The sequence below is a fragment of the Akebia trifoliata genome, chromosome 15 (assembly GCF_017979445.1).
Source record: "Akebia trifoliata isolate Shusen 1 chromosome 15, ASM1797944v1, whole genome shotgun sequence".
NCBI classification, from domain to species: Eukaryota; Viridiplantae; Streptophyta; class Magnoliopsida; order Ranunculales; family Lardizabalaceae; genus Akebia; species Akebia trifoliata.
The window spans coordinates 5,711,107-5,735,878 of record NC_141389.1 but is presented as its reverse complement, the minus strand read 5'-3'; the positions used below and the strand labels follow the sequence as shown (position 1 = coordinate 5,735,878).

General features: G+C 35.8%; 1 protein-coding gene across 2 annotated transcripts; it reads right to left on the bottom strand.

Moving 5' to 3' along the window:
- Window positions 1–236: 236 nt before the first annotated feature.
- On the bottom strand, window positions 237–22,509 carry LOC147384089 (Regulator of chromosome condensation (RCC1) family with FYVE zinc finger domain-containing protein). 2 transcript variants are annotated; one of them, XM_086426826.1, is made up of 11 exons: window positions 22,172–22,509; window positions 21,813–22,026; window positions 19,906–19,950; window positions 18,943–19,029; window positions 17,819–17,908; window positions 16,164–16,244; window positions 15,778–15,972; window positions 13,567–15,687; window positions 4,564–4,710; window positions 2,155–2,543; window positions 237–640 (listed from the first exon to the last, which is right to left on the bottom strand). In XM_086426826.1, the coding sequence occupies exons 2-11, from the start codon at window positions 21,879–21,881 to the stop codon at window positions 508–510; spliced, it is 3,357 nt and encodes a 1,118-aa protein (XP_086282952.1). In that variant the 5' UTR covers window positions 21,882–22,026; window positions 22,172–22,509; the 3' UTR covers window positions 237–507. The 2 variants fall into 2 exon arrangements, with proteins under 2 accessions (XP_086282952.1, XP_086282953.1); XM_086426827.1 differs by lacking the exon at window positions 19,906–19,950 and having other exon boundaries at window positions 21,813–22,507.
- Window positions 22,510–24,772: the final 2,263 nt, after the last annotated feature.

Here is a 24,772-nt window from a genome sequence, read left to right as displayed (position 1 = left end):
TTCTTAAAAGACTTTCTAAGTAAATATAAAAAGATGATCCAAAGTTCATGAATACAAAATGAAGAAAAAATTCAAAAATAAATAAATTATGATGCATAATATAATATATAAAAAGGTCAATTATACCTAATTGAGGAAATCTCTTGTAACAGATCGGTTGCTCGAGGAACAAAGATTATGGCCAGGCATCGATGGAACTCTGATTGTTGGGGGAAAACAGAAAGAATTTCAAGGTATATCAAGAAGAAACTTTGACAATGTATTTGCTTATGACTTTACAAGGCAGCAGCTCTTGGTAAAAGCTAGCAACCTAACTAAAAATTAACATTCCTCACCCCTCAACCCACTCTACTTTGCACACAAATTTGAAGAAAAAAAAAGAAAAAAGAAAGACAAAATCAAATCAATACTATCGTATATCAGATCTTGAATATGATGAAAGCCACATCAACTTCAATGGGGGCGTGCACTTTCAAAATTCGATTTGATTTACAAATTGTTTTGGTATTAATGACCAAAGTCCTCGCTCCCAACACGGACACTAGACTTATCGGCCATTCGAACATTATATCGCTCATATACCCTTGTCCGGTTCTCTGCCCACCATATTTCCGCTTGTTTCTCACTAAACCGCTTCCGACTGCATTCAAATAATGTGAAAAAAATTAAACACAATGGATAATTTGAGAGCGTACATTGGTCCCCAACTTGTTTTAGAAAGATGTTATTGACACCCCGACTTTTACTCATTACACCCCAATTAAAAATAAGTGTAATGATTTTCTGACACAACCCCCCACCCAATCACAGAACCGTAGATCATTTGCCTTGGGATACGCATAACCATAAATCTTTTTCTTGTGTATCCCGAGGCAAATGATCGACGTTTCTGTTGTGGGGGCCTAGGGGACATGTGTCAGAGGTGGGCTGTCTTATTATCACGACTCTAAAAATAAAGAAAATAAGTGAATGGTTGAGAACAGGTAAATGTTGGGGTGCCAATAGAAACTCTTCCATTTATTTGTATTTTATATGAGCCTAATCATAACTGTAAACAACTACTAAATTTTTATTTTTTTATAGGTAAATGCTTGGTTAGTACAAGAATATTGTTAATTGTTAACAGTTAGCATGGGTTCAAAGAGTTTGAACCTAGGACGTGAGAACAACCTCCATGAGTCTTACCACTTAGCTAAGTGGCCCTTCTTAACAACTACTAAAATTGTTTGGATGAGTGTTATAATGTTGAGATTATAATTTGAACCAAACCTTTGTAAGGTTTGAAGAAAGTATTTTAATCTTTAATTGGGGTGTGATAAATAATTTAAGAAACTGGGGTGACATGAGTAAAACTTGGGGTGGGTGTCAACAGCAGCTCTCTTTTGTTCTAACATGCCCAAAACAATGAAATCAAACATGGTTTCTGTAGAAGGTGGTCAGATAGCTTAGTTGGTGAAGTGGTAAGGGGGGTTTCTGAATGACCACCCCCTTGAAGCTCTTCGATTTGGCTTTCCACTCGGGTAAAGGCTCAAAGAAAGAAATGAAAATTGGCTGCTGTTGGTCTGCCATTTCAGCTGATCCCTTCTTTCTCTTCTTTCTTCCTTTAGTTTCATAATCCCTTTTTCTGTGTCTACAAGAGTTTGCCCATGGCGATCCTTGGGGTTAAGTAGGTAGAAGAGGAAAGGCAATAAAGTTGGATGGTTATTATTGGAAAAGGGTAATAGAAGAAAGATGGGAATATTGTTGGGGTATTCTTGGAAAGGGAGGTAAAAGAGGAAGAAAATAAAGTTGGAAGGGTATTCTTGGAAATGAAGATAAAGAGGATAGACAGTAAAATTAAAAAGTTGTCCTCGAGATTAGTAGGGATATTAAATCCCAACCCCTCTTTATGCAGGGGGATAAAGAGAGTGGGTCCACCGTAGTGTTTTATTATATAGAAGATATCTCTATTTTGTGAGGCATAATTTCATGAATTGGTGTATTATTAAAATGTGAGTGTGGCAACATATTGTTTTCTTTTTGGAGCTGAAATCAATGATAACTTCTATCTATCCAATCCTTATTCACGAAAATATGATGGAAATAAAACAACAAATAAAAGATTCTATGCGCCTAGATATCAGTTTGGTTTTAAAATGGATTGTGGAGACATACCTGAAGCGGACTCTCCTGAGATCCTTAATGCCTCCAGGTAAAGATGTAAGTGTGATATAAACACCAGGTTCATCTTGCTCAACCCATTCAGCCTCACTGTGAGGTTCCCCTTCTGTTGTTCTAGTCCCATTCCTCGAGGTTGCTTCGGGATGGCTTGGTCTATTGTGATTTGAACTACGGCTACTAGTAGAGGTTGGTCCATTAGAAATCACCAAATTGTTTGATCCATTTAAATCTTGATCATGGGAAGTCATCGGACTGTTCAGCCGGTCAATGGTTGCAGCAGAAACATCACTGGAAACAGGACTGGAACTGAAGGAAGCAGAGGAAGGTGGTGGTTTGATGTTCCGCATTGCTCCTACGGGTAGCCTTTCAGCCATGTCCTTCAACTATTAAGAGTCCAAAAAACAATACATGAAATCAATAATAAGAAAAGAATTTAAATAGAGGCAAAATAAAGTAACCAAAACAAACCATATCAAATACTAGAATTTGCTCGTGCCAATGACATGGTCATCCTTTTTGGAGTTAAGGGGGCAAAAGTGGAAAGATGATAAAGTCGTAGGGTTATTATTGGCAAAGGGTTAAAAGGGTAAAGGCAATAAAGTTGGAGAGGTATCATTGAAAAAGGAATAAAGTTGAAAGTGTCCCTCAAGATGCGTGCGAGATTTAATCCCCGGTCCCCGCTCTTTATGGGGGGGACAAACATTGAGGGAAGACAACCGTTGTGTTCTATCATATAGATTGCTCTTGCATATTCCTTGAGTTCGTCAAGTTCACTGGTACTTGATACTTGAGTGGAATTCGAGTAATGTGAAATCAAAGAAAATTGCAGAGATTTATCACTGACATAGTTTTTTGGATAAGTAAGAGCTGGCTATGGTGGGATTTTGATCACAGGTTTGTAGTATTACCACTTCACTAAGAGTAGCAAGTTCAATCACATGAACCAAAAAGCACTAGGCATGTCCATTGGGATTTCCACTATTGGTATCTTGTTTTGCAAGACTACCACAATATTGGTTGTAAACAAAAAAATAAGTTCACAAGTGGAAAGGAAATATTGATCAACTCATCAAAAAAAAAAAAAAAAAAAAAGGAGATATGGATCAGGCTTGTAAAACCTGAACTGTGGCAAAATTTGTAATGATCTGATTTTGAATAAAATAAATGTGTATAATGTATTTAACTAATTTATTTTGAAAAAAATAAATAATTTATCTTGGAGATTAAAGAAATTGAAAATTGGTTTTGGGAAGAATAATCAATGAGTTTTTAGCTAGAGGTTGGCTATGAGGGCATTTGGGTCATTTTATTAGTCTATAAGTAAAGACACCAAGATCAAGAGGGTTATGTTGTTAAATTGAAAACTAACAGGGACATATCAGAATCAAATCTAAATGACACAACTTATAAAAAGCATAATATCACCATATATATATATAGGGAGCGGTTCGGCAGACCTAAAGTTTGCCAAACATTTTTTGTAAATCACTTTTGATGGGGTTAGAAGTTTTGGAATAGGCTGATTTTTGGTGAGGATGATCTCCTCATCATAGAGATCATCCTCACAAAAAATCAGCCCATTCCAAAGTTTTTAACTCATGTTTTGAAAAATGTTTGGCACAATGTTTGGCAAACTTTAGGGCTGCTGAACCGCCCCCATATATACATACATATATATATATAGGGTCCCGTTCGGCACCCAACATTTTGCCCAACAATTTGCCCAACATGTTTTGTCCTACATGGGTTAGAAGTTTTGGAATAGGCTGATTTTTTATGAGGATGATCTCTATGGTGAGGAGATCATCCTCACCAAAAATCAGCCCATTCCAAAACTTCTAACCCCATCACAAATAGTTTACAAAAAATGGACGGTCCACAATTTTTCAACTTGTAAACATGGGTTTAGAAGTTTTGGAATGGGCTGATTTTTGGTGAGGAGTTCCTCACCAAAAATCAGCCCATTCCAGAACTTCTAACCCATGTAGGACAAAACATGTTGGGCAAATTGTTGGGTGCTGAACATTTCCCATATATATATATATATATATAGAGAGAGAGAGAGAGAGAGAGAGAGAGAGCACTCAAAGTTCTGACAAACGTGAGCAATTTCGCAGACCCACCTTCACAGCAGATAATTATCATTAAATCTTTCTAACAAGGAAAGAGATTCAATTATTATTAATTTCTTTTATCTTTTTTGCTTAAATGGCAGAACTTCAAAATCCTATGACACAAATTTTAAAAGAATTACTATGCATGGAATAAATTATATATCTATTCAACACTATGTCATAATGGGTAGTTTTATAAGATGATTGGTTTTAAAATTGCTTCAAACTGGAAAAAAAAAAAAAAAAAGTATTAATTCAAATACTATGAAAAGATGCATTCATCACTCACTTGGGCAGTAAGCGACTTAATCACTTCCTTTGCTGCTTTGCATTTTGCAGTCTCTTCCCCTGCTATTGCTATTGCCTCTTTCAGTTGTTTGGCTGTTCTTTCCAGTTCAATTTCTTGAAGTTGGGCTTTACGAGTTAGATTTTCTACCTACAAAATAAAGTTGGTCAGACTCAGACATCATTCACAAGCATCCAATCCCTACCAGAGTGGTGAATATGATGACAGATTAAGGAAAGAAAAGTTGTGTTTGTTTTGAGAGGCAGATACTACATCCAAAGTAAATTGAGAAGTATTAAAGAAAGTAATGAAATAAACTCCCATAGATAAAGTTTAACACCCACAGCCTTGCTTGCTAAATTCTAAGAATCAATCATACAATGCACCATAGAAAGCCATTTATGGGCATATATGGGGTCCAAAATTCTAATCAAATGAGAGTTCTGAAGGCTTTGAAAAGACCACAAATTCACCTCAAACACAAATTAGATTTCTGCGACTCTCTGGAATTAGAGTCAATGAAGAATGATTATGTGAAGCACCAATAGCAAATAATAATAGTTTGTGGTTGGTCAAGAGGAGAAACTTTGGTTTTCATTTCGGTCAACATTGTGCAACAATCAATAATTGGAACAAGGGATAAGAGAATAACACATATTCCTTCATACTGTGGACTTTTTTTCTTCCCTTTCTACATGATATATGATTAAACAAATTTCAAGCATAGATTGGCATATTATCCGAAATTTTTGATAGCTGTAATAAGTGAGTTGAATTTCAAGGTGCACTTATAAGTCAAATCACTGTTCACATTACATCTTGTTAGATATATCGGTATTTTATTGTAAGGGCATGTGTCATTTTTTTTTCTAGTTTTATATATATACCATAGTTCATAGTGAGAGAGTCAAATTCGACTCCTCCCACTTTCTCCATTTTCTTCTTCTCTAAACCCTAATCTGATTTTCTACATGCTATTAAAGCTTCTCTAGTGATCAGATTTTGGTTCTCTCCTCTTCTTCCGCATTTTTTTTTTCTTTTTATTCTTTTCTCTTAATATAAACCAGATTTTTCTGATCTGATTTGTATCTATTATCTTCATGGCGGTTAAAATCCTCTGTTTGGAGGATTTTATTTTTATGGTTGGAAAATATCCCTATTGTGATCATATAGATCAAAGGATTTTCACCAATTAATAGTAGTTGGTTGTGGCGCGGTGTGGTGGTTAGGTTTCAGATTGTGTTTCTAGCTTTTAAGGTACCCCGCAACTTCATCTTGAGAGGTATTGGAGATTTGCCATTTTATCTGGAAAGGGTTTTGGAGCCTTGTAATTTTATGTGGAGTTTTAGAAACCTGCGACTTCGCCAAGATAGATTTCTCTGGTTTTTTTAGGTTTTTTTACGAAAATTGGCTATAAGGAATTCATGTCAAGAAGATTTTCCGGTAGTATAAAATCATCCACGAAAGTACTTGAAAACCTCTGAATCTTAAAAAGGAAAAGAAAATTAATTTTGTAGGGTAAGGGCTGAAAATTATAAAGCAATTTTCATCGTGGAGCAGAAGACTATCTTGGGCATATCTACCGATTTAGTTGGAACTCAAATGACTTCTATTCGCTTAAATGAAAGTAACTATATATAGTAGTCAAAAGCCATGGAGATACTTTTAAAGGACAAGGGTAAGAGATCTCATCTAAACAAAGCGAAATCTAATTTTCTTGATGAAAAGCCATTAAAGTATAAAAACAAGAAGATGCTCAGATTGTTACTTGGTTGTGGAACAGTATGGAGCCGCATATTAGTGTTAACTTTATGTTTTTAGATACTACGAAGGAGTTTTGAGAACGAGTGAGGCACATGTATTCGTGATCCAACAATATAACCCGAATTCATGAGATCACTCAGTAGTGTTTCTCCTAATAGCAGGATGATAAAACTCTAAATCAAACCTTCGCTTCATTGATGCGTATGGGTGAAGAACTGAATCAATATCAATTTATTTCCAGTGATGTCCTTCAAAAGCAGAAGCAAAGAGAGGATATAGATGTTATTCGTCTTCTTTCATCCCTACGATCAGAGTATGATGCAGTCAAGTCTTAGATTTTAGGAAGTCCTGATCTTCTTTCCTTGACTAATGTTTTCTCTAGGCTAAAAAAAGACACTCTATCAGATAGTGGTCAATCTATGAGTGATCGCTTTGTTTTAGCTACTCTTGGAGATCGTGGTGATCATAGTTACAGATACAGACGTGGGGGACATGGTAGTAGTCGTGAAGGTAGAGGTGGTAGTAGAGATTCAAGGGGGAGGTCTTGGAATCCAAAAGTGTATCCATTGTGGTAAGGATGGACACACTATTGACTTTTGTTAGGATCTTCATGGGAGGCCAATTGTCCCTCAAGCATCATTATCTACGGCTCAGGATGTTGTACAACCTACTATTTCAACTGATAGGAGTATTGAGAAGGAATCCATTGCCCTTTCTCGAGAGGAGTATGATAAACTAGTATCAACTCATAAGCTACTGCAACTTTAACCCAGACAAGTAAGGTATCCACTTGTTTATTATCATCTACGAGACCTGAATCATTGATTATGGTGCATTAGATCATATAACAAGTAAATCTCACCTGTCATCATCTCTTTCTCCATCTTCTTGTCAAAATGTTAAATTAGTTGACGGGTCATTTTCAAAACTTGTTGGGTTAGGAACTTCACAACCTAATCCTAGTTTTTCTTTATCCTCTGTATTTTATGTTCTTAAATTTTCATTTAATCTTCTTTCTGTGAGTCAACTTACAAAGCGAAGAAGATGATTAGTGGCGGGCATGAAGTGGATGGTTTGTATCTTCTCGACAATGTTCCAGTCCCAACAGCTCTTCATTCATCTTCTACCACCTTTCAGTGGCATTGTCGGTTTGGTCATCCTTCTCCTCGTGTCTTATGGAGTCTAGTTCCTGTTTTAAATAAAGACTTCACACTTCATTGTGAAGCATGTCAGTTTAACAAATACCATCGAGTGTCTTTTCCACTTTGTGTGAGTCAAAGAGAGTCCAGTCCTTTTCATTTAGTGCATTATGATGTATTGGGTCCTTCCCCCACTACTTCTTATTTAAGTTTTAAATATTTTGTTATTTTTGTGGACGACTATTCAAGAATGACTTGGTTATTTTTAATGAAAGATCATTTTTGAGTTATTTAATATATTTCAGCAATTTCATATAGAAATTCTAACCCAATTTGGTACTTTATGCATTTTACGTTCTGATAATGCAACACAATTTTTGCTTGGTCGTTATATTACTTATTTGCAGTCTCACGGCATCATTCATCAATCATATTGTGTTCCTACCCCTCAACAAAATGGGGTAACTGAACATAAAAACCACCACTTTTTTAAGGTTGCACGTGCCTTAATATTTCAGATTAAGGTTCCCAAATATTTTTGGTGTGAGGCTATGCTTACTGCTTGTCATCTCATCAACCGTATGCCTACTGTTATCCTTGATGGTACTTCTCCATATCAAATCTTATTTCCTGATCGTCCTATTTTTCATCTTCCTCCTCTTGTTTTTGAGTGTCTATTTTATTCATCATTTGGATTATGGTCGTGACAAGTTAGATCCCAAGCGTTTGAAATATGTGTTTCTTGGACAATCTCGTACCCAAAAGGGTTACTGATGTTATAGTCTCACATGACGCAAACACTTTGTTTGTGTTGATGTTACATTTTTTGAATTTATACCATACTTCTCTACTGGGTCATCTATTGGCGCTACATTTGAAAGTATTCCTTTACCTGTTCCTATTCCTATCTCTAAACCCAGTCCTATTCCACAACTTCGAGTTTATCACAGGAGGATTACTGCTACATTGCCAACACCAACTTCTTTGTCATCTGAAGATCCATCTACACTTCTTGTACCGGTACCTCCTTCTGTTCAAGTAATGGATGTTGCTTCATCTTCTAGTGTATTACCTATCGAAGTACTCGTTCTTGTTTTACTAGAAATCATATCTCTAATTTTGTTTTTTATACTTCGTTATCTTCTTCAATGTCTTCTTTTATTTTCATTGTCTCTTCTATTTCTATTCCTAAGAATCTATACGATGCCTTATCTCACCCAGGACGGAGGATAGCTATGGTTGATAAGATGAATGCTCTACATCATAAGGATACTTGGTATATGATTTCTCTTCTTCCTGAGAAGCATGCTGTTAGTTGTAGATGGGTCTACGTTGTTAAATTTAATCCTGATGACACTGTTGATAAATTGAAAGCTCGATTAGTTGCAAAGGGATACACACAAACTTATAAAGTTGACTATACCGAGACTTTGTATCAGTTAGATGTTAAAAATGCCTTCCTACAAAATGATTTACATGAAAATGTGTGCATGGAACAACCACTTGGGTTCGTTGCTCAGAGGGGGACTAGGAAAACGTGTTAGCTCCGAAAAGAATTCTATGGTTTGAAGCAAAATTCACAAGCATGGTTTGGTAAGTTTTCCACTAGAAAATTGAAAATGGTTGTGTAGCTGATAGTCTATGTTTATGACATTGTTTTGACTGGTAGTGATGCTAATGGAATACAAAAATTAAAGTCTTATCTTCAACAACAATTTCATACCAAGGACTTCGGAAAATTGAGGTATGTTGTATTACGTGCGGCAATTTTTTATGAATAATACAAAACAGAAAAACAGAAAAGAAATAAAAATAAACACACACTGATTTAACATGGTTTGGCGATGAGCCTACATCCACAAAAACGAGAAACTATATTTTCACTATATGTCAAATTAGGGTTATATCATAAAAATTTATAATAAACCCTATTCGTACAATAGGTATTAGAAAATTCCAATAATACCCCTGTACCATACCGTGAGGGCGTTGCCCCTGCACCCCCAACCTACAAAATTCGTCCCTGGCAAACATATGTTTTTAGCAAATGCCATCGTTCGCTCCGTTCCGTTTGGAACAAAACTCTCATCTCTCCACTCCGACAGCTACCTGTATTCTTTATATACGTGTTCCACTCAATATGAGCCACATACATCAACAAGGTATTTTCTTGATATTGAGGTGGCTCGACCAAATCGTGGTGTTAGTCTCTTTCAGAGGAAGTAGTAGATTTGTTAAAAGAGACAAGGTTACTTGAGTCCAAACCAATGAGTACCCCTATTGACCAGAAGTTGAAACTTATAACTGAACAGAAAAATGTGTTTGATGATCCCAGCAGATACAGGAGGTTAGTTGGAAAGCTGAAGTACCTCACCATCACAAGACCAGACATCTCACACGTTAGAATTGTGAGTCAATTTAAGGAAGCACCTAAGATGCCACATTGGGTAGTTATTCAGCGTATTATGAGGCACCTAAAGGGATTTCCAGGACGTGGTTCGTTGTATAAGCCTAATGGTCATACTCGGATTGAGGGATATACAGATGCAAATTGGGTTGGTTCTCCCTCAGACAAGAAGTCTACCACAAGCGATTGTACCTTCATAGGAGGTAATCTTGTATCTTGGAAAAGAAAGAAGCAAATAGTGGTAGGCCAGATCAAGTAAAGAAGCTGAATATAGAGTCATGCCTCATACTTCTTGTGAACTTATCTAGTTGAAACATTTTCTCCAGGAAATTAGTTTCACAGTAGAGACGCCTATGAGTCTTTTATGTGATAACCAGGCAACCATGCATGTAGCTTCCAATCCGGTGTTTCACGAGCAGACGAAGCATATCAAGATGGATTGTCATTTTATTCATGAGAAGTTTCTGAGTGGTGAAATTGCCACAACGTACGTCAAGTCTAAAGATCAACTTGTCGATCTATTTACTAAGTCGTTGAGTAGTGATAGGATTACTTTTCTGTGTAACAAGCTGAAATTATATGACATAAAACAAGTGTTAGATATATCAATATTTTATATATGTGCCGTAAGGGCATGTATAATTTCATTTGTTTTTAAGTTTTATATAAATAAATATATGTATATATCTATATATATATATAATATATATATATATATATATATAATATATATATATATATGGGGACGGTTCAGCAGCCCAAAAGTTTGCCAAGTTTGGTGCCAAACATTTTTCAAAATATGGGTTAGAAGCTTTGGAATGAGCTGATTTTTTGTGAGGATGATCTCTATGATGAGGAGATCATCCTCACCAAAAATCAACCTATTCTAAAACTTCTAACCCCATCAAAAGTAATTTACAAAAATTGGACGGTCCACAATTCTTCAACTTGTAAACTAGGCTTAGAAGTTTCAAAATGAGCTGATTTTTTGTGAGGATGATCTCTTCACCGTAGAGATCATCCTCACAAAAAATCAGCCTATTCCAAAACTTCTAACCCATCAAAAGTTATTTACAAAAAATGTTTGGCACCAAACTTGGCAAACTTTAGGGCTGCCGAACCGCTCCCTATATATATATATATATATATATATATATATATTATATATATATATATATATATATATAGATATATATATATATATATATATATACCACGGTTCATAATAAGAGAATCAAGTTCAACTCCTCCCACTTTCTACATTCTTCTATTCTCTAAACCCTAATCTGATCTTCTACACATCTAAACAGAATTAGCAATAGAAGACTAAGGACACTGAGTAAATTCTTAACTTCGTCAAATAGAACACAACATCAGAAGAGACCCCTCCATTAGTTTAGAGGATCAGTTGTAGTTGTTTTTACTAAGACAATAAGTCATAAACATCCTGGTGATACAGTCAATTTTGGTTGTGGATCAAAACTCCATAGATGCACATAAGGCTGGATGCTCACTCACAATAAAGAAGGAATCCTTGTGCAATATGTAAAGAAGAAAATGAAGACAACAAACAGTATTTAAGAAAATTAACAATAAAATTTTTAGTTTTTCAAGTAGCTATCATTATTTATTTTATTTTACACACCGAGATGGAATGGAACATGATTATTTTTTATTCAGTTTAATTTCCTGTTCAGCCCTGTGAAAATAGAAATATTTTTGGTGTATTTCACCAAAATATTTCAAAATTTAATACCATGCCCTTTTCCCTAGTCTCATCAACTAATACTGTGCCATTTCCAAATATTACACTTCCAAGAAACCACTCTCAACTTCATCTAAAGTTAAATCAAATATTTATAGACTTGAAACTGATCCCTGATGTAAACCAATTGTAACTAGGAACTCATTTGTCTAATCGCTATGTTCTAACACTAGTCACACACACACACACATCCTTCATATTTCCTTGATTATGAAAACACATCTATTTGGTAATCCCTTTTTTTTCTGATGGGTGCTTAAGACTCTTTTCTTTCCCCCACTAATCATTGCCAGCTTTCAGTCCATAAATTTTTGGCCGAAGACCAAATCCCAATGTCTGGCCAACAAGCCAAGCCCATCCCACAAAACGTTGGACCAGGCAATAAATGTACACGCCCAACCACCTTAATTAAATTTCCTTTATTTATCTCCATTCAGGTTGTCCCTAAATCCCCTTGCATGTATTCATTTCTGATTTTTTTTTTTTTTTCATTGCTAGGCTCACCACTCAACCATCTCAACATCCCCATCTCTATGCTCATTCTCTGAACATGATATTTCTTGACTGTCAAACAGTTAGTTCCATAAAAATAAAAAATAAAAGGGCTGCTACTACTGTCTTGCAGCATTTTCCGTTAAATTTGATACTATAGGTGGATCACATAAAACCCCAAAAGTACTTTCCAATTTATCCTCCCAACACTATTTCTATATGTTACATCTTCACCAATCTCTTCATCTTTATTGATAATTGAACTCAATTAATAAAAGTGGTCACTTGACCACTTTTGGTTTGGCAGCGGAAGCAAGTGCACGATTATGGTGTGGGAATGGAACTTATGGCAAAGGTTCATTAAAATCTGTAACTTCTCATCGATGTTAGATGACAACAAGGGAGTCAGTGGCTCAGGTTTGGATTGGATCAGAGTGGATCTAAAACAATTCAAAAATAGAAGAATCAAAACCCATTTGCTATTATCTTCTAGGATCAGAGCTAATTTGATCCAATCCAAAGAACGCAAAATGCATAACATGTGTGAGTGTCTATATCTATTCGGGTCCTTTTCGGGTGTCAGAGTGGATTTCAAATCTCATACAATCCTTGACAACCCTGGTAATAGCCAAGAAATGCCTTGACTTAACACATTCAAGCTACTTGATCAATGTTGACTTCAAGTCAGAAAATGCATTGAACTAAAACGAAGTGGCATCTCAACAGATGCATTACTCAAAAAACATAAATATTTGGATTTTAAACGTTATCAGCCAAGACAACATACTCAGCCAGTTACTAATTGTTTGAAAGCTAAAAACAGTTAATACCTATTGAACAAGTCTACCTGGTTCCTTGGTTGGGGTATACATTTTACAGGACTGCAGTTGTTAGTCGAATGCAGAAAATATGACGAAGAAGATTTACAGTTCAGCCTTAGATTGAAGAAAATTCCTGACATGTTTCCAATGGTATTTAATTATAGATTAGGTAATTTGGTTGTGTTCTATAGATTTTTTTTTTCTTTTTTTTGTCTTTTATTTCCAAGTTCAGGCTTCACTCTAATATCATCATATGGTTCGAGGAGCATTCAAGTCAAATTAAAAACTTTAGTCACACAAGTTAACAAAAAAGTCAGATTCAGTATACATGACTACTTACTTATCAAAAAGAAAAAAGTATACATGACTACTTCTATCACAGGAGAGACTTTACAATAGATGTTGAAAACCTATGCTACAAAACTACTACTGCACTATAAGTTAAGAGTTGAAATCAAATGAAAAATACATAAAAATTGCATCCTTTTTTTGCTTCATCAGGTTTTTGATATGCCCAACTTCAAAATCTGCCAAAAGGAGCACGCAGATGCAAGTATCTAACTGAATTCAGTTTCACATGTAGATCAATAAAAATAAAATAAAAAAACAGATTTGTACCTGTGCTCTCAACTGAAGAACCTCTTGGCTCAGGCTATCATTTGTCCTTTTGGCATCATCCACAATAATTTTTGGGGAAGTGAGACCCCCTAGAGTTGGTGTAGGTGTTGTTGAACGAGGTGGGCTGGTCCGTCTTGATATCGGTGATGTTGCCCGAGAAACAATTCTTGATCCAGGAACAGAAGCTGAAAAGAACTTCTTAGATGACCCAAATACTGGATTGAAAGATTTAGAGATATTAAGTGCTCCCCATTGAGAGCTTCCGCTTGGAATAGGTGAGACACGGCTACTATTAAATTCTAATTTTTTGTTCCTCTTGGAAGATCTGTTTTCCACTTGTTTAAAGGATTCCATAGAAGAAAATCTTGCAAGTTGCCCATGAGATCTAGTATCAAATTTTTCGTCCTTATCAACCAGCACATTTAGACCCTGGTTCATTCTTCTATTCATGGAAAAGTGAGACAGAGAATCAGTCTCAATGGCTTTCGTTAGTTTACTGAAGCAGGTATCACAAACACGATATGGTTTATTTGGATTAGGAGCCATAGAAGCCTTGAGAGACTTTTTACTGCTGCATGAATGACAAAACACAAGCCCACAATTATAGCAATTATGCCTTTTCCTTTTGAAATTAAATGGCAAACGGCAGCCAGAACACATCGATTGGTCTACACCAGATACCCACTTATGAAGACAGATAGCAGTCGTAAAATTAGTGCCACAAGCAATACTTTTGACTTGTTTGTCTTTCAAAGCTTCAACTAATGACGGGGAATATTTATCTTGTGTGTCCCCATGACCTAATCGGCCATTTTCTCCCTTTCCCCAAGTGTAAACCTCAGTTCTTGAAGTTAAAACTGCAACATGATAAGCACCGCAAGCTATTTCCTCCACAAAGTTATTTAAAAGCTTTCCTTCAACACGAGTGGGATGCTTACCATCAGCTAGAGGATTTCCTAGCTGACCACAAAAAGGACTACCCATTGTGTAGACATGGCCCGACGTTGTAAGTGCAACAGTCAGGCTGTGCCCGCAGGCAACTCGACAGAAGTTTGGGTCAACCAGAGCAACACAAGTAGGAACAAGTTTCAGTTCCTTGTCACCGTGTCCAAGGCGACCTTTATCTCCATCTCCCCACGTGAATAGCTTCCCAGAAGAGCAATTACTGGAACTCGAAGTGCCAACCATTACTTCTACGACAGCGGCAGTGTGCCAAACACCGCAAGCTACTCGCACAGTACGGAGCCCTTTAAGAGATTCCACTTCTTTGGGTATTGACACACTCCTTCGATCTCCATGACCGAGAACCCCAAAAGTTCCATCACCGAAAGTAAACAATTGCCCAGCAGAGGTTACAACAGCTGTATGCCAAGGTCCACAGGAAATGAACGACACATGTATACCCTCCAAAGGCCCGCTCACCCTTTTTGGGACCCAATGACTCACTTCATTACCATGTCCAAGGAGACCAAAGTTGTAAGTACCATCACCCCATGTGTACAGATCTCCAGAGAGTGTTACAGCACAGGTATGGTAGTCCCCACATGCTACAAGTTCAATGTTTGTATTCCCAAGAGCATCAATAAGCTTCGGGTGTGACACGTCAGAATCTACACCATGTCCAAGCCTACCTCCTGATTCTTCACCCCAAGAGAAAATCTCCCCTTGTTTGGTGACCAAAACAGCATGTCTACCACCACAAGCTATATTTTGAACATCGAGTACGACTGCGGATTCCAAGGCTTTAGGCACAAGTGAATCCAATTTTTTAAACGAAGAACTTCCAACTCTATGGGTGCCACCACCCAAAACACCATCCCCAATGCCCTCCCCCCAAATGAAGACATCTCCTAAAGCATCACCGTCATCATGACCAGAACCTTGACTTGATGAGCTGACAGCACTTGATAGACTTACTCTAAAAGCATCCATTGCCATACCCTTCATGTGCCCATTAATACTCTCAGAACCACCTGATGACAAAGAGTGGGCTGAACCACCAGCAGAGTCTGAGGGGAAGAAACCCTTGGGAGGTACAGCATATAATATCAATGCCTTATCCAGACCATTCTTAGGGGGACTTTCATATGGACTATGAAGACGTAGAGGATTTCCACCATCCTGAATGAAAATGAGAAAAAAAGTTGGTACTTTATATGCTTAATTGTGAAATATGAGGGAAAAAGGAATAATAGAATGACAATCACCCACCTTTTGCAAACTATCACCACTACCAAATGGTGAACTCAAAGGAGAACTTCTTCGGGTGTATGTTCTAGGACTATTTGCCTCGGATGAAACTCCATCGCTTCTTGATTCTGTTCTCCATTTCCGTTGATGAACACGTGAAATTAATGCTTCAAGACCAACAAACCAAACCTCAGCTTCATCTTTATCTTTGCAAATCTGGAACAAGAAAGTGAGACAACCAAAGTAAGGAAAGATGTTCGACCTTCAGGTAACCTGGAAACTATTCTTAAGTGGCAAAAGTGAGAGAGGGTGAGTGGTTTAAAAGGAAAACACATCCAACAATCAGCTGAAGAACCAAGTGAACAAACAAGAAAGAAAGGGCTGATCATAGTAAAGTAAATACTTACCAAATCTAGTGATCTTTCATTATATATAAGAGAAAATGACTGGTATTCCTTGTCAGGCCGAGGATACCTCTGAAAAATTGGCTAGAAAAACCATGGATGCATATCATCAGTAAGAATCTTAACTCTGAAAAATAAGGTAAAATTCTGAAAATTTTAATCAGGGGTCAACACGGTAACAGAAGAAAATGTATTTTGGAGAATAAGGAGCCTACTTCTACGAAGAAAATAAGGTGACTACCCACAAAAAATAAAACAATTATCATACGAATCCAAAATGAAGTTAAGAAAGAGATGTTCCTACAAGGCAAGACTAGCTTATGGATAAGCACCAGTCTCACAACTTAAACAGAAGTCGCAGTTTAGGTAGGAATCTCAGTTTGAAGTTGAACTTGCAACTTCAAGTCAACAAAGGCACTTATAACTTTTAATCTTGACCTTAACACTTTTTAAATAAGAAACCAAATAAATAGCATTAAGACATAGAGCTTCAAAAGCAGAAATGATCTTTCCAAGCAAGGGCCTCTCATTGGATAACAGAAGGTGAAAGATTCAAGATAATAGATTCCCAAAAGGCTTTCAAAGAAAATGGAACTGTTTGGTGACCCTGGAACCCTTTCTAATGATATGAGCAGATAAACCAAAACACAGCGATCCAAGGAGGCTGACACCAAGTCCTCGACAAGGTCTTCATGAGTTAGAGTTGTTAGTAGGAACTCATCATTAGAGAAATCCATCTTGGATATCACCATCCCGCTTATATTGTGAGATTGTGAAGGATGAAACCAGGTTGCTTATAGAGTAGTTTAGGTGCTTCCATCAAAACAGCAGAACTGGTCGTGAGAAAGTAAAAAAATGAAAATCCACATGAGTATAAAATCACTTGGCAGAGACTTGTTCTTTCAACTTCCACTGGCAAAGGTAGACAGCATGAACCTTGGAAAGGGAATACATTGATTGACTGAGGCAAAAGCCAGTGACCTCTGCATTAAAATACTTGGTCAGGACTTGTTCTTATGTTGTCTGGTACTGTCTCAGTAAAGACATGGTAAAATATACTGACATATAAGGTGGAAATTGGTAAGCTTAAGTGGGGAATGCTGAATATCCAATGTAACAAGAAGGCTTGTCCAAGCTTGGTACCTCTTTGCATACCCTTGGCTTCTTTAGAAGTTCTCTAGAACTTAGCTACTTTTCTAAGGGTCTATTCAGGAGCCAGGGGTGGAATTGGAAATGAAAATGCTTGTGTTCAGTTGCATTGTGAAACTTGCAGGAAATTCCTAGCGTATACCAATTTGTTTTTTGGATACTAACATAATTGGAATTTCCTGTATAATGAACATTGTCTTGCAGGATTGTGAAACACTTTGGGGGATAAAGCATGAAATGAGTCAGTTTGGACCAGAACTAGGTACACATGGATCCTAATTGGAATTTAAATGGCATCCCACATCCTGATCCAACTTGGATCAATCATAGAATATAAGCTAATCCCACAAATTAAACAGGTTAGGTTGTATGTATTTCACTTGAAAAACCATCTTATAGTAAGGAATCAATCAGATGCAAGGTCAAGACTTACAGTGTAGAATGAAAGAAATGTCAAATTACAAAAGGGTATAATGAAAGAAATATATGAGATATCAAGAGAAACTTACAGTGCGCTGCCCAGGGATAATTTTGGACACATGACTTAGTTTAAGGCGTTTCTCCTCTTTCCCTGAGAACCATATTAAAACAGATTCATCCTGAAAGGAAATATGCATTCAGAGACCAACTGTATATTAAAAAGTAGATAAATATTGCAATAGCATTCACTTGCCTAAAAATCAAAGGCAACCACTGTGTTGACGATGGCCAGTATCAAGAACAACTAGCACATGCCTTAAGCATTAAAGAATGGTCAAGAGAAACCATACATGGAACAGAAATGTCATACATGGAATCCTATGTCTACCTCCACTAGATAGCAAATAAAACAAAAACTACATGGCATTTATCAAACAGAAGCTTCTTGCACATGTGCACACTATACATTGAGCTGGTAAAGATATGCGCTGCTCAACGTATGGGACAATTGTCAGATGAGAAGGTAGACATATAAGTTGAAATTATGTAGAACTAGATCACGATAGATATCAGAAGCATGATTCAACGTTTAATTCAGTTTTAGAATGTTTCAGTCGAACATTTCAGTTTTGGCCAAAACCGGAACGAAACATTGGCCCCGAAACATCAAACATTTCGGATTGTCTCAGAATGTTTCCATTGAGCCTGTCTCGATTTTTTCCCAACGGAAACATTGCCTCAAAACGAGATTTAAACCTAGACCAGAAGGTGATTATTATTTCGATACTGAAGATCAATGCCACATACAACAAAAGACAGTAGCAAGGACACAAAACATTGAGAGTAAGGGCGCAAAATTTTCAAGAAATTTAGACATAAAACAGTTATCAACTATTTCCATACTAAGTAATACTGTGGAAAATAACTATTTATTTATGGGTCGGGTTCTGTTTACTCAAGAAATAGCAGATACTGTGAACTGTGAAGTATCAAATCAAATACTTTGTTAGTTGAAAATCCAATCCACTCCCCTCTGCTAGATATCATTGCCTAAATATGACGCGAGAAAATTAACAAAAACTGGATAATAACATTTACAGTGAAGTATCAAATCAAATACTAATTTAGTTAAGAATCCAATCCACTAAAATAAAGGTGGTGAAAAGAAAATACAAGAATAAATTACGTCTATCTAAAATGCAATCAAACTTACATTTGCGAGCCTGAAAGGACAAAACTTGGGCTTCCCTCTACGTCCATACTTCAGTAAAGATGCTCCTTTTTTAAGAGTAGTAATGGCCTGTAAAGATCAACCCAAGAACCTAAATTAGAAAAAAAAAATTTTGATAAGTTAAATTAGAAAAAATATTAGCATACATACTGCTTGTTGATAAAGAAAAAAGATGATGAATTTCAAAAAGAAAAAATGGTATTATCGAAAGTGAATTTATATTTGCTTTCACTATATTCATTAACATTCTTTTGGATCTTTCTCTAGCTCTTTTAGGACCTTCATCTTGAATATTTTTTCTAACCGGGGCAGTAATCGGCCTACATTGAACATGCCCAAACCATCTCAATCGATTGTCTTAGTTTATCTCCTATTGGAGTTATTCCTACATTTTTTTCAAATAAGTTCAGTTTTAATTTTATCTTTCCTAGTGTTTCCATTCATCCATCTCAGCATCCTCATCTCTGTTACACTCAATTTCTTAGCATGGTTCCTTTTGACTACTCAACATTAGGCCCATAAAGCATAGTCAGTATTATTGTCATCTTAGCAAATTTTCCTTTTAATTTGATCGGTGTGCATATGTCACATAGAACTCCAGTATAGTTCACCTCAAAATATTAATTAGAATTATAAAAAGTCATGAACACCTCAGTCAAAATATGAGAACCATAAACAAATTAACCTTGTACCAATATAATGCAAAGCTCTGTTTCATTATCAAACATACAATAACTTTTTTATTGCAAGCAAAAAGAACATACAAAAGACAGTCGAGGAGATCAACCTGAAAAAACAAAAGAGAAAGCTAATTGGAGCACATAGACTCCCACCTAAAAACAAATTGTTCAAAAAATACTCCCTTGAAATACCAAAATAATTTGATCCAAAAAAATAATGATCCAAGAATGCTCAAGGTAACCTCCTGAGGGGAGGCTTCCACACCTTTGAAGGCTCTCCTGTTCCTTTCCAACCAAATCCCCCAACAAACTGCATATAGAAGAAATCTCCGTAAAAATTTCTTCCTCCATGAAAAGCAAGAAAGATCCCAACTTTGGAAGAGAGATAAAACCGTTTTTGGAACCACTCAACTGAAGTCAAAAAGAACAAAAAAATGAGACCACAGTGGCAAAGAGAAGGGGCAATGCAACAGGATCTGACATACCAATTCCCCATTTTATTTGGAAAGGAAACAAAAGTTTGACAAGAAGAAGCCTCTACTGATAAGGTGATCAATTGTGGGTAAACTGTCAAGAGAGGTTAACTATTGGTATAACCAATAACCTTGGACAATTGGTTTATGATTGTCATCTCTTCAAAAAAAAATCTGCAAGGTAAAACAATCAATATTTTTTATTCTTATAAACAATTTGATAAAATCAAGATTCTGAGTAAATTTGGTTATTAAATCTTACCCCACAGGAAAATCTATTACATACAAGAGATCACCGTGGATTAATTTAGTGAATAAGACAAACCAATTGATGGTCTGATGCCACCTTGTGGAAATCCACATGCCTCCAAATAAAGCAACATTCAAGAACATTCCTCACTTTTTAGCATAAGGTAAGAGCCAAAACTTATCAAAGCACCCTCCAAAATGATTTCACACTAAACTACAAGCAAAAAATCGCATGCCACTTAAATAAGGACGTAACATTGACCTTTTTCTCTAACTAAAAAAGCAAACAAGAAAAATGCAAGGAAGGATTCTGATTCTAGGCATCTTACAACAAATTCTTTCTTAATTTCTCTCGTATATTTTCTCCCTGCAACTGACTAACTTGATTGTCGAAGCTTGTTTAGCAAGCATACACAGGTGTCTCAATCGTAGATAACTTGGAGAAGACAAGGCTCATATAGAAGCAGCTCGAAATATGAACGAAAAGGACCAAATTTAAGATTGATCAGAGAAGAAGAAAAAGTTATCATCTTTTGGTAACACGCATCTTGAGGGGTGTGTGATTGAAAAATCTCCACAATTAACAATGAGATTCCATCTATGAACAAAATCTTAAGGAAAAAAAAAAAGACCTCTAAACTCCTTGAAGGGGAAGGACCGTATGTACATATAAGCTTGGATATTTCTCTCCTTCCACAAACCCCAGTGAATAACAAGAGAACCCTCCATAAAATACATGCCAGAAAGAGAGAAAATTGACACCCAAACATGCTTAAGCTAAATCGTGATGGAGACAAGGATAATGCATAGATTCCCCACTGGATTTGGCACATTGAACAAGAATACATGATGATCCTTGTAGAGAATAAGATGATCCACAATTAAAAGAGATATGGAAGCGATTCTTTTCCTTCTTTTTTTTATGACAAGTTAAAGAATTCATTAAAGAGGGTTGAGGAGAAAAAAACAAGTAACAAGAGCCCCAACCATACAGAGATACTACAAAACCAAATTTGGGTCTCATACTATTGTTTGCCATCATCTCCCACAACTCAAAATTCTTACATTATAACATTTCTATCATAATGCATAAGCTGTAAGCAATCATTATCCTTGTGTAGTTTCAGGGCCCCATGGCACAAAAATTATGAGAGAAACAATACTTCAACTGAAAAGTCGGATATTTTTTTTATTCACTAATCATATAATTCGAGAAGTATCAATCCCTCATCCATTCAAACCAAAAAAACTATACTATTATAACATCATTAGCAATGCAAATCATGGTTTCTTACTTGTACTGTTAATTAATTGTACCACATTACCAAATTTAAAATAAATAAAAAATAATCAAAGAAAACAGAAGCAATTCAAGCTTTTTAATCAACATAGAATCAAAAATAAACTTTTCTGAAACAATAAAATCCTCCAAAGTAATCTCAACGGTTACCTGCTCGATATCCCTTTCAGCTGAACCCGTCCTTGTTGGATCCGAAGTCATCCTCTCAGTCCGTAACATCAAGAAATAACTTTCTCAAACGGAATCAAACTCTCCATATGAATCAAAACTTTATCTATTCTCCAAATAAAACCCTCCCATCCATCCATTCATCCAAAAACTCATAAAATTCACCTCAAATCATCATTAAAGATCGAATCAGCAACTGTGATCCATCCAATTACATTGTCAAACTAAAATACTGCTGAAATCGATCAAATCTTTCGTTCATTCTTAGTATGAATGTCTTCCAAGAGTTTGAAGTATCAGTGAGACAACGAACAACATGAACTAGAAGAATCGAAAAGTACCTTTTTAGGTTTTCGAAGAGAATCGATTAAAAGTAGGGTTTACTCCACTATTTTCGATGATTTTGGACTCGTTGAGCTCGAGATTTCGGTCTCAGCGAGAAAATCGGAGCCGCAATCGAACAAAAAAGCGATCGAAGATTAGCTCCAGAAGAATAACAGAGAAAGAGAGAGAGAGAGAGAGATCTTCAACTGATAGATCCAAAAGAGAAAAAAAACAGTCGAAAATAATAGAACTCTTAATCCAAGAACCTCCAGAGATGAAAAGCAGTGAGGATGAACATTTGGAAAAAAGACACAATGTTTTCGATAATATCGAAAATGCCACTGCGTTTGCTTCAAATAGCTTAGAAGAAATTTCCAGTGACAGAGCGTATATTCGTATACCCCTCAACGAGGAATCTAAAATTTGTGAGTGGTGATCATCACGACGCCACGTGGCAATTAGTGTTGGCAGAACTGAACTTGAAAGTTGAAAGTTGAAAGTTGAAACTCTGTGCATAACTTTTCGATTGCTCAGCGAGTCAAGTCAAATTGAAGACTCGCGAGTCAACTCGAAAAATCGAACAAAATAGATAGGGGATGAGATCATCTTATTTACCATACTACACATTCCAATTTTTTTTACAAAATTGGTAAAAAGTGATTTTTATTTTTATTTTTTAAGTTGAAATACCAATTTTGACTCTTATTATAAAATAAATAATAATTTTTTATTTCTTTGCAAAAATTGTTTGAAATTCAGTTGAGCTTTTGACTTGACTTGGTGCATTTTCTAGAGAATTAGGATCACATACGTGTCTCGTTCCTATAGAAAGGAACAATGTCTACGTGGCATGTATTTAGTTTCTAATAAATTGTGTCACGTAGACAACGCACGAATAGGACATTGTTCTGGATCACGACTGTTTTCTCTATAGATAATGAGGCCAAGTTGATGAGTTGACTTGATAATTTCTTAAATCGGTCGGTCAATTGAGTTTAGGGGCTGAGTCACCTTTAAATCAAATTAAGTTGAGTTGGCTTAGTTGAATTTGCTCGATGAGTTTTAAAACTATGACTTTGTTAATATAGTAGCAAACCACGAACTAGTACAAACTAAATCGCATCATGGTTTGGTTCGTCAAAAACAAGGAGCCTAACTACTCCCTTATTTTGGTGAATTTTATAGATGCTCTGATGATTTGGTCAATGTTAGAGAATTCTTCTTTAGAAATCCTAAGATCTGGTCAATATTAAAGATATTCCTTTGTTTTAAAACTGGTGTTATGCTCTCTTGACCGAGGTCTTCTTCTATGAAATTAACATTAATGTCTCAAATATCCATCATGAACTATATCTTTATGAATTGGATTCGTTCAAGAGGGGCGAATCACGAACCAAAATTCGAATCAAGCTAACCAACGAATCAAGTAACATAGATTATTTATATGCATTGAGGTGAATGTTTGATGTACCAATCAGGTCATTTATGTAAGACGAACAAAAGTGGATTGAAATACTCTCACTTCGTGATCTTGTTAAAATTCTTAATATTTTTTTTTTAACTTTAGATTTTGATGATAAGGTCATTATGGTTAGATGATTTGATTAAGAGAGATTCTATTGCCATGCCAACTCAAAAATGATAGGATGTAGTGGAAATATTTTTTATTTTTTATTTTAAATATAAAAATAAAGTGAATGAAGGTTATGGATTTCTAAAATTAAATTAAGGTTTTTTTTTTTTTGTGAAGAAATTGAAAATAAGTATTTTAATTATTTTACCTTAATCTCTTAGTAAAAGAGGATAGTGAAGGGGATACGGCACAGCTTAAAAATGAAGGGTATCTCAATTATTCTCAAAAGTCAAAAGAGTACTTTGAAAGTACTAATGAGAAAATTACTTAATGAACCCTAATAAAGAGATTTTCTTACAAATACCCCTAAACTTGTGGAGATTAACTTGATATATATTGATCAGTAAGTCTATTTTTAATGAGTTCAGTAACTCAAGTCCAAGGGTGGAGCCAGGATTTTCTTGTAGTAGGGCCAAACTATGGTTAGTTGTATAGTTGAAGAACTTGAAGAATGGTTTTATGGAAAAATTCAAAGAAGTGACCGTTACGTCCGTTAAAATGTTTTTTAAAGAGCTTTGGTATTTAAACTTAAATATTAGAAATTAGGGTGATTTAGACATGAGTCCCTACTTTTTGGTGAATATTAGAGTTACCCCTGTGGCTTGAAACTGGTGACATGCCTCCCTTGACCTCAATCTTCTTAGTAGACTAACAAAAAAATACTCAAATGCCCTCATCTTCAGCTTCTAGTAAAATCTCTTGATTTTTCTTCTAAAAAATATTTCACCTTCAACCTCTTTAGTTAAAATTTATAATCTCAATTTCAACCTATAAACACCCCATTTTTGCCCTCACCTGATTAATTAACTTGTCAATTCGATTGTGGCGTTTTTCGGATGATAGATGAATATTCTAAAATTTTATTTGTTATTAGATATGTTTCCAAAGCTTAGATGAGTTATTTCATACAAACAAACTTTAGAAACCACACTACACTAAGAAAATATGATCAAGACATAGAAACTATCATTTTGAGATTAAAAGA

Coding starts and splice junctions, on each gene's coding strand:
- LOC147384089 (XM_086426826.1), bottom strand. CDS start 21,881: ATGTTACGGACTGAGAGGATGACTTCGGATCCAACAAGGACGGGTTCA. Junction 15,973..16,163: donor ATGAAAGATCACTAGATTTG/GTAAGTATTTAC, acceptor TTCTTGTTCCAG/ATTTGCAAAGATAAAGATGA. Junction 4,711..13,566: donor TTCTTCAGTTGAGAGCACAG/GTACAAATCTGT, acceptor TTTATTTTGTAG/GTAGAAAATCTAACTCGTAA.